This window comes from Rattus norvegicus, chromosome 3, assembly GCF_021556685.1.
Source record: "Rattus norvegicus strain SHRSP/BbbUtx chromosome 3, alternate assembly SHRSP_T2T, whole genome shotgun sequence".
Classification (NCBI taxonomy): Eukaryota; Metazoa; Chordata; class Mammalia; order Rodentia; family Muridae; genus Rattus; species Rattus norvegicus.
In genome coordinates, this window is record NC_141536.1 from 152,677,833 (window position 1) to 152,688,360 (window position 10,528).

General features: G+C 45.2%; 1 protein-coding gene across 3 annotated transcripts; it reads right to left on the reverse strand.

Annotated features, from left to right (window-relative positions):
• Nucleotides 1-217: 217 nt before the first annotated feature.
• Nucleotides 218-10,160, reverse strand: Wfdc15b (WAP four-disulfide core domain 15B). Of its 3 annotated transcripts, NM_001395120.1 has the most exons (5): nt 9,935-10,160; nt 9,479-9,735; nt 1,286-1,450; nt 986-1,143; nt 225-352 (listed from the first exon to the last, which is right to left on the reverse strand). In NM_001395120.1, the coding sequence occupies exons 3-4, from the start codon at nt 1,368-1,370 to the stop codon at nt 986-988; spliced, it is 243 nt and encodes an 80-aa protein (NP_001382049.1). In that variant the 5' UTR covers nt 1,371-1,450; nt 9,479-9,735; nt 9,935-10,160; the 3' UTR covers nt 225-352. The 3 variants fall into 3 exon arrangements, with proteins under 3 accessions (XP_087509862.1, XP_087509864.1, NP_001382049.1); XM_087653736.1 differs by lacking the exons at nt 9,479-9,735; nt 9,935-10,160 and adding an exon at nt 7,549-7,647 and having other exon boundaries at nt 218-352; XM_087653738.1 differs by lacking the exons at nt 9,479-9,735; nt 9,935-10,160 and adding an exon at nt 4,693-4,785 and having other exon boundaries at nt 218-352.
• Nucleotides 10,161-10,528: the final 368 nt, after the last annotated feature.

The window sequence follows — 10,528 nt, forward strand, 5'->3', positions numbered from 1 at the left end:
TAAAATTGTTAAATCAATGAATAGCATCTAATAATTAACAATTAATTTCTTATGAAATTTGTTCTTCCCCGTGTTCTCCATAATAGAACTTCCTTTGTCTTTTGCGTGCATTCTTACGAGTGTATTTTGCAATGCAGGGTTGTAAAACATCCATACTTCTAAAGCCCCAGCCTAAGGTAGGTTTTTTTTTATTGCAACAGAAAATAGACAAACGCAGAACACTTTACTCCTTTATTTTGTATCCATGCTGACAAGCACTTAATTTTTCGTCTCAGGATAGACCTATCTGAGGGGAACCGGAGGCCGGCTAGACTCGACTGAGACTATATCACACGCGTCTTCTCAGGTTTGTCTAGAAAGAACGGAGATAAGAACAGGTGTAAACTGTGCTGGGGACATGGCTCTGGGTCACCCGGTCACCATGCTCTGGGTCCTGTTATGTGCTGTCTTTCCAAGAACACTGAGATGTGCTGTCAGGGATTCAAGGGCTAAGAGTAAGTGGTTCTGTAAGTGTCAAGTAAGAAATTATGGTTTCAAAATCCCTTTATGATTTTTTTTTTGGTTCTTTTTTTCGGAGCTGGGGACCGAACCCAGGGCCTTGCGCTTCCTAGGCAAGTGCTCTACCACTGAGCTAAATCCCCAACCCCCCCCCCCCTTTATAATTTAAGGTCTAGTGTGAAATGCTTCACTGCTATAAGATGTGAAAGGGGGCAACTGAAAGTAAGCCTAAAACACAGTCAGTAGCAGCTGAGGAGCTTCGAGATTATCCTACGCAGAGGTGGTATTCGGGAATGGGCGACGCTCACCCATTCAATGAGCAATGTCTTTTCTGAGGAAGGGGCAATCTCCGGATAACCCTAATTAATTTAGATGCTCTGCCATGCCTTCTAGAGATACAGACAGATCGCAGCTCCCTACGGGGTGAGTGACTCTACACAGGGCTTCTAGAAGGAGCGTGGCAGATAGCATTTTGGGGGCTGCTCACCTAATCAGAATTGTCCCATGGAACCACACAGCGCATCTGACAGTAGTAGAAGCAACACTTTAGGGAGCCACTGCAGCCTCTATCACGCCTGCATTTGGGCACGAGGACAAAAGGGCAGGGAAGATGAAACTCTGGGCAAAAGCCAGGTTTGGATAAAGCTGCAGAAGAATATCGCAAGGTGAGTCTTGGGCACCAGCGAACTGTGAACCTCTTCTTGGAGAATCCGTACCAAGTGGTTCCTTGGACTTCTCAGAGGGAAGGTTTCCCTACCCAAGCCACCCCAGGAACACTGCGCCTCACCCTTCTTCCTCCAGAATATAGCCTGAGCCATGTTGCAGCAAAGAAGAATGGTCACTGTGAGTAGAGGGAGGCTAAGCAGCTTCATCTCCCGAGAAAGCTGTGCCGTGAGCGTGGAGGCCAGGTATGCTTATGTCAGCTTCATGGGAGGGCCGCCCTCAGAAGGACCTGTGGGTCACAGCGCAGGACAGGAGAATTAACAGCTGGATGCATTGTTCTAGGACCTGGGTGGGCTGTCCTTTGCTGAGGGCGTCACAGGGTTGGTAAAAAGATCTATTCCAGACTGTGCATCAAGACTTGGAACCCTTGGAACAATGGCTCTGCGGTTAAGAGCACTGGCTGCTCTTCCAGAGGTCTTGAGTTCTGATTGCACCCTGGATGAAGGCTGTGGAGAGGTTTTGGTTTCTCTGCACGTCCATTAAGAAGAGGGGGTTGGGAATTTAGCTCAGTGGTAGAGCGCTTGCCTAGCAAGCGCAAGGCCCTGGGTTCAGTCCCCAGCTCCGAAAAAAAAGAAAAAAGAAAAAAAAAAAAAAGAAGAGAAGGTTAGCCAGTCTTTCTTAGGACTTATTTATTCATGTTTCTGTTTTGTTTTTAATGTATGAGTGCTCTGTCAGCACGTATATCTTCGCGCCAAAAGAGGGCATCAGATTCCATGATAGACCGTTGTGAGCCACCGTGTGGTTACGGGGAATCGAACTCAAGACCTTAGGAAGAGCAGCCGGTACTCTTAATCACAGAGCCACTGTTCCAAGGCCTTATGTGGCATCAGTGGGAGGGGAACCCCTTGGTCCTGTGGAGGCTTGATGACCCAGTGTAGGGGGATGCTAGGGTGCTGAAGTGGGAGTGGGTGGGCACGTGGGTGTGCACCCTCATAGAGGCAGGGGGAGGAACAAGGGGATGGGGGTTTGTGGAGGGGAAACTGGGAAGGGGGAAAACATTTGAAATGTAAATAAATAAAATAACCAATAAACAAGTTTACTTTGCACACATCAACATTTAAAAAGTGGCCATGACATCACAGAAACCAGGGAGAATGGCCTTCTAGCAATACAGTATTTAGACTTACCAAAAAAATGTCTTATTTATAAGGAGCATGACTCTTAACTAATATTTTATTTCTTGCTTTCTTTTTTTTTTAATGTCTGCATTTATGTGTAAGAGCTTCAGTTGTTGATGAAGTAATAAAAAGATTAGCTTGAGGTCACTCTGGACCCACCAATATTAAAACAGTGTTTGGGTTCTTTCTGCATGCCCGCGATAATGTGAGGTGTTTGCTACTTTTTAATTGGGAATCTACTCACGTAGACAATGACCAAAATATAGCTTCTTAAGAACAACAACCAACAAATAATAATAATTAAAAACCCCAGGAGACTTGGAACCTAATGTGGAGGCAAATCCTAATCTTTTTAAAAATATTTATTTTTATTCCTAATTTCATGGATCTATGTGTGTCTCCATGTGTGAGCATGCGTGTGCAGGTGAACTATGGTGGCAGGCAGAGGGCTGTCTATGGTCACGCACACCCGGAATCATACTGCCAGAGCAGTATGAACTCTTGCTCCTGAGCTGTCCCCTGACTAGACATCTTTTAGCTGTAATCTGTGCTGCTATTTTTCATCTCTGGGTCGCCTTGACATCGGTGACTCGTAGACTTCATTTCAAAGAAAATTTAAAATGCATCCACGTTTCCCCTCAATGCCACTGTGGCCCGGAAGGCTTAGTTTTCCAAAGTTGGTTATTCACAGCGACTTTAGGTTGCTCAAATATGAAGAAAAGATGCCCTGTGAAGGGGAACTACGTTGTAACCTTGCTTTAAATTTAAAAGAAAAAAAAATTCTACACAAAAACAGATCCAGGGAATTTTTGTCATACTTAAAAATAGTGACGGATTGAGAACAAATAGGTTCCCCCCACCCCCGCCATCCCCCAAGTGCCCGCCCCTCAGAAACATGCAGTTGGTTGAAACGTTTAAATGAAGTCAATGGGATGTTTCTTGTTAATACAGAAGTTAGGGGATCACGACGTTTCCACATGAACTATAGAGTGTGGGGAGTATCTGTGACGACACAGGTTAATAATTCAAGGGTGACAGCTAGAAGGCTTCTACAATAACCCCACAACAGCCCTTGAGGATTAGGAATATGGAAGCCATTCTCTCATGAGAACTATGAAAATCCTGACAACACGCTGGGAAAACCAAACCAAACCAAACCAAATAAACACCATTTTGGAACTGGGAAATTAAACTAGAGCTTTGCAAAGACACACGAGGAAACCAGAATGTGTAACTATCACCAAGAAAAGGAAGCCCTGTAGCGATTTGCCATATATATATATATATACCTATGATCACCTTTAAAGCTTGGTCAACAAGAGGACCCAGAAGGAAAGGAGGCTTGTGGTGAAACCTCACGGTTTGAGAAGGAAGCTCCAGAGCACACACTGTGGAAGGAGAGAATCCCACAGTTGTCCCCTGAACTCCACGGCTTGGAACCACCTGTCCCCCACCACAAATGTAAGCCAAGAAGTGAAATCAGCAGCTGGCTCTGTGGTAACTCTGAAGACCAGGAACCTGCAGCCTCCCCAGGGGAGAAGGATTTTCTCCTCGATGTGGTCACTGTTTTAACTACACAGCAGCTCTTTAAACAAAACAAAACAAAACAAAACAAAACAAAACAAAACAAAACAAAACAAAACGCTCTTCCACAAGAGCCTGCATTCAGATCTTTGACTCAGTTGTGGGTCTGTGAAGGCAACAGTATTCCAAGAACACACCTTTTTCCTTACGGGTATTTCAGGCTGTGAGCCCAGATAGAGCCATAAAAGCACAATAGAGAGTGAGATGCCTTGGGTTATTATTGTCATGCGTGTGCACGCCATCTATCTGTTGGTACTTGCATATCATGTGCCTATGTGCATGCTGAGGGAAGACTGGAGAAGACTGGGTGCTAGATCATTCATGACTGAACTTTAGCTGCCGTGCAGTCAGTCAGACCGACCGCGTCATCAGGCTTGAAAACACGAGGGTAACCACCACAGCTGCAGGTCCAGGCAGGCACTTTCTGCAAAGGACTAGATAGCGCAGGGAGTTACAGCAAGCGTTGGCAGGTAGGAGGAGTGGGAGTAGTTCGCAGGGAAACAAGACAGCCTACGGAAGGGGAGGAAGGCTTTGCCAACTTCACATCCATCAGAGGATTAATACTCACACCATAAATATGTAGACTAAATTAAACATAAAATCCGCACTGGTCATGCGGAGCACGCCTTGAATCCCAACGCTGAGGAGGCCAAGGCACGAGGTTCTCTCTGAGTTCCCTGCCCATCTGGTCTACATAGTGAGTTCTAAGCCAGCCAGAGCTGCATAGTAAGACCCTATCTCAAAAACAAAAACAAACAAAACCACGAACCTAAGCAACAAAACCACCAGGAAAAGTGTCCGTTCAGTTGTCAAAAGAAGCATAGATCGCCAACGTCTGAGGAACGTTTAACATCTTTAGCTACTCAGGGACATACGGATCAAAACGACACCGAGATTTCATCTCAACGTAGTAAGAATAATTCTCAGAAAGCCAGGGACTAGGAAATGCTGGTGCCCGGTGAGGCGATCCGCTTGCACTTCCGGTGGCGGTGAAAGTGAAACCAGACGCTGTGGCGCGTGCTTCCTCGAAAGCTAAAAGAGCGGGACTACTTTACAGTCCGTAAGGCTCCCCGAGGTCCATGGTAAGCAATCGTAGCCAGCATACCACAGACACCTGCACTCTGTTTAATGGGGAACTATAGGAATAGCTGGAATACAGAGTCAGCCTGCGGATCTGTGGACAGCTTGTGGCAGGATTGCTCAAAGGGGTTTTATTCACGCTTTAAAAAGGAACGGGATTATGTTATTTGCAGAGAATCCAGGCTGAGTGGGAAGACAGGAGGATTATGGGACACTTCAGTCTGGTTGAAGCCTGTTATCAGCTGAAGGTCACGAGCCCTAGCAGGATGAAGGAGAACATTTCCGGGAAGGTTGCCAGCACCGAGGCAAAGACCCTTTCATACAAATATATTTTTTTGTTAAAACAATAACGAACCCCGCTAAAGGCCCGAGCCTGTGTGACCTATACAGCTTCCCTTCTTTCGTGAAAAATTTCTAGGCTCCTTACAAGACTGTTAAGTTTGCTCACAATGAAGCTTATCCCAACGTCCACTGTCTCGGTGAAATAAAAGTTCTGCTTCTGCATTTGCAATCCTCTCAGTTCTACTCAGTGATTTCACGGAACACTCCAGAAGGTAATGACTTCAAAACTTACAAAGTTGTGCATATAAAGATTCTTGAGGAAGCTCGCCTATACCTTTGGGCATGTCTTGCTTTCTGGTGATGGTCTTTCTCTTAACTCTTAAAAATTAAGGTTGAAAAATTATCCTTGAAAATTTCATTTTTGTTTTCTGTGTAGGTGCTTGATCCTGGGTGTATGCATTCATATCATGGACCTGTAGTGCTCAAGGGGGAAAAAAAAAGAGGCATTAAATCCCTTAGCATTGGAGTTATAGATGGTTATGAGCCACCATGTTGGTGCTAGGAAGCAAGCCTGGGTCTTTTGCAAGAACAGTGAGTGCCCTTAACCGCTGACTCATCTCTCCAGTCCCCTGGGGAAGCAATCTTTTAATAAGCTTTAACTGTGCTTCATACCAGCTCATCCTGAAACTGTCCTGTGGCAAGGCCAAGGGTTAGAGTCTCTCAAAGACTGAAGGATCCCCTCAGCAGGTGGAGGTGACAGCGTGAAGCTGCGTCCACATCCCTGCCACTGCTGCTGCCGCCAGGAACTGTGTGGACCTGCAGAACTTAATCTAGACTCCAAAAGGCAAATACTGTATTTCTGGTTTTTCTCCACAGCATCAGTGGGAGAATTTATCAAGTAGAAGAATATGTGTATGGGAAGACAAAATGAGACCTGTTGTACAAGAGAATACATCGTGGAGGCAGGAAGGGGCAGTCTGGCATTTCCTGTATGCCCTTCCCCCACTCTCATTAGCATAACACGCATAGATAACAACTGGGAATGAGGGGGTTATATTCAAACAACTCTACGACTCCAGTACTGGACGCACAGCCAGCACTCGGCATACCCTCACACATCTGTCTCCTGGCCATACACATGATATAAGCATCTACATCAGTGTTAGATGGACGCATGGACTCTCTGCCCCAGTATCAACTTGTGTCACAGCTGGGTGATGGCAGCTTAGGTGTTGAAAATCCTCAGGAGCAGAGTGCTCTCAGGAACTTGGGGACTCTGTATTTCTCTAGATCCGTGTCAGTCATGAGAGCCACACAATCCCAATATGCTGCTAAGCCAAGTCCAAAACTCACGGGATTCCTTCCCTTCACCCCACAGAATGCGCTGCCCATGTCATGGCCTTAGGGTGTCCCCAGGACCACAATGGTAACAGTAGTCACAAACATAGGGATCATTGCTCCCAATTTCCCATGATACTGCCAGATGCAAAGACTGAAATACATGCTTCATTAATTCAAGGCAAGATAAAGATCAGCAACACTCAGGAAAACATAGCATTGTCTCCTGGAGAAAATAAAATGCCAAAGGCCGAACGTAAATATATGGGCAGTATTAACTCCACAATAACTGAAAATACCTTTTAATTTGGAAGAAGCAAAATGAACTTTGGGGAAAAAAGTGAAGGAAAATGATTCCAAGTTTCATTGAAGAAATTTATCAAAGAGATTAATGATTGAAAATGAATACAGAGTTGCCTGAGATGAAAAACAGTCGTATGAAATGGTGTGTGTGCTACTGTGAGCATCGTTAGGTCTGATCGAACAAAAGAGTCTCAGAGCTCACAGACACACCTCTTGGAAATGCAGTCACTGTAGAAGAAAGAGCAGAGAGGAAGAGGGGCGCTGCCCTGGACAACGTGGAAGGTTTGTGTCAGTGGCGTTCAAAAGAGCGTAGAAAAATCATGTACGTTTTAAATCTTTTGAGGAAACTATCCCAGGAAACTTTGCAAACCCAAGGAAAGTTATAAATATCTAGACTCAGGAGATCAAATTTCTTCTATCAGGGTCAGTCTGACACCGTGACCTACTCGGATCAAAACTCCAAAGATCAAAGACAAAGAGAGGATTCGAAGGCAACGAGAGAAGAGAACACACAAGGAGACTCCAGTGGGTGTAGCAGGAGACTTCCTAGAGACACTGTTAGGGACAGGACGAGTAACTTATTCTTTCCAAAGGGAGAAACATGCAAATCAAAAATACTCACCCAGCGGAACTATCTTCGGTAAACGAAAGGAAGATAAAACTCTCGTGCAGAAATAAAAATGGAAGGAGGTTGTCTCCACAAAACCTGTTTTTCAAGGAGGGCTACAAGGGGTTTGTGAAGCTGACCAAAAAGGAAGGTTAATCAGTAATCAAAATTATGCAGCGTTTAGTCTCGAACAAATTGAAAGATAGTAACGGAAACGAGAGAACAAGGTGGCATCAGATAAAACAGACCAGTCCATGGTGGCCATGAGACAATAAGAGTGTTGGGTATCCATGATGACCTTACTAACTTGAGGACCCTTGGTAATCCTTTGAGGACCTGAATGGAAATAAGCAGAGGGGGTTAAAGGCACCCCTGGCCCATCTGCGACTCACACTGGGACATTGGCCTTCTTGTACCCTTGCACCAGGATTTACCCATGAAAAAGATATATGTATTCAAAACATGTACCCAGCGAGGTGTTGCCCAGACTCAGAAGGTGCAAACATCTGAGTTGAAGGGAATTAAGTGAAGTGCGGGACGGGATGTGGCAGTAGCCAGGACTTCAGTAACGTATGGATAAATCACATCTGAGTCATGGATAAAGTGCTCACCGCAAACACATTACAATGTATCAATACATTTCTCTCAGGTTGCCATGGGGTAGTCTCTAGAAGAGGCCACACAAGCCCACCAGAAACGTTCAGTGTATGCACAGAGATTGAAATCAGAAAGGTGTCAGTAAGAAGAGGAAGAGAAGAAACTAAATAGAAAGGACTAACATGGGTTCAAATAGTAAACGCTCACAGACACAGCTAAAAAGCCAGAACGTCTTGTAACCAGTGGAAGAGACCAATAGCGCAGCCTTAAAACCAAGGACAGCACGTGCCTGTGAGATGGCCCACTGGTCAGAAGCACGTGCTGTGCAAACCGACAACCTGAGTTTGATCTCCAGATCCCATGATGGAAGTGATGTCTTCACACACATCACACACACACACACACCACACACACACACACCAAACACACACACACACACCATATACCACACATCACACACACACACCACACACGTTTCACACACACACACACACACACATCAAACACACACACACACACCATACACCACACACACCACACACACACATACACACACACCATACACCACATAACACACACACACCACACACATCACACATACATACACACACACACCATACACCACATAACACACACACACACCACACACATCACACACCAAACACACATCACACACACATCACACACACATCACACACACACCACACACACATCACACACACCACACATACACCACATATCACACACACACCACACACACCACACACACATCACACACACCACACACACATCACACACACCACACACACCACACACACACCACATATCACACACACATACACACACACCATACACCACATAACACACACACACACCACACACATCACACACCAAACACACACACACACCACACACATCACACACACACCACACATACACCACATATCACACACACACATCACACACACCACACACACCACACACACATCACACACATCACACACACATACACACGTATCACACACATCACATACACACACCATATATCACACACACATACCACACACATATCACACACACCACACACACACCACATATCACACACACACCACACACACACACACATACATACCACATATTACACACACACATAACACACACACACACACACACACGCACACACAAAATAAAACATTTAACACAAACAAAGGAAAATAACTGAGCCCCAAAGCTGGCAGTGAGGAGGAAATAAGGATGAGGAGATTTAAGACTAAAGACCAGAAAGAGATTACAGACCATTTTGTTTCTGGCTTTTCTAAGTCTGCTGTGTTTCTTCCTGTTTTCTTACCTTGTTGTTCTGTGTTTAACTTCATTAAAGGCTTTCCTTGCAGCTAGCTGTGATCTTAAAGCCACAGGTCCTTTCACCCCTTTCTCTTCTATTGGCTGTGATATAGATGCAGAGGTCAGCATTCTGGAGTGTAAAGGGGAGGGCAGCGTCCTTCAGTAATAAAGGACGGGATGCTGGGAAATCAAGGAGCATCAAGATGGAGAGGTCTTGAGTTGTTGGACTCTCTTACTAGCTGGGAACTGCTCACACTCCTGCTTCTGTAGAGAAAGAAGGTTATTAGAGATGCTGCAGTTTAAAAAGTGTTTTTTTTAAGTTACTAGTCTGAGAATTATCAATCAATCATTGTGTACACATTTGTATGATGTGGGGGGGGGTGCACAGATACGTGTGCCATGGCATGCATGTGGGGGATCCAAGAGCAAGTCTATGGAGCTGCTTCTCTCCCTCTGTGCTTACCTGGGAATTGAACTCAGGTCCTTAGGCTTGTGTAACTTGTGCTTTGACCTGCGAAGCCATCTCACCAGCCCCGAAGTTATTTTTTGAAGTTAGTATACACAGTGATGGGGTTTCATTTTGTCATTTTGCTCTCATTCATTCCTCCCCTGCCTGCGTTCCTCTAGCCTTCCTTTCACTGGTCCTTTCCTTTGTCCAAATAATGTTCTCTCTCTTTCCTGTGTCTGAATAGTTCTCCCTCTCCTTACACATCGTATTAATCCCACTGGCCCTTCTCCTCCTCTCTCCTCCCATTGTCCCTTCCTATGTTTGTGCTCTACACTCTGCGTCATAAGACCTAGGTCCCACCTGTGACAGAAAACAGGCAGTGACTCTCTGAGTCTTACTCTGTTGAGAACGCTTATCTCTAGGTCCACCCGCTTCCCTGAAAGCGTCTGAGAAACTTCTGTTGTGCACAAGTTCTTCCTCTTTCGTTGATGGGCATTTCTCAACTGTTGTGTAATGCTCAGTGCAGTAACAAACATGAATGTGTGTGTACATGTGTGGAATGCTGACTTGGAGTCTTTCAGCCGTGTAGCCAGGGTCAATGGCTGGGTC

Excerpts from the sequence above, each read along its gene's own strand:
- Wfdc15b (XM_087653736.1), bottom strand. The coding sequence starts at position 1,370 with ATGAAGCTGCTTAGCCTCCCTCTACTCACAGTGACCATTCTTCTTTGC. Across the intron at positions 1,144-1,285 it reads TATATTCTGGAGGAAGAAGG|CTTTATCCAAACCTGGCTTT; the intron begins GTGAGGCGCAGT and ends ATTCTTCTGCAG.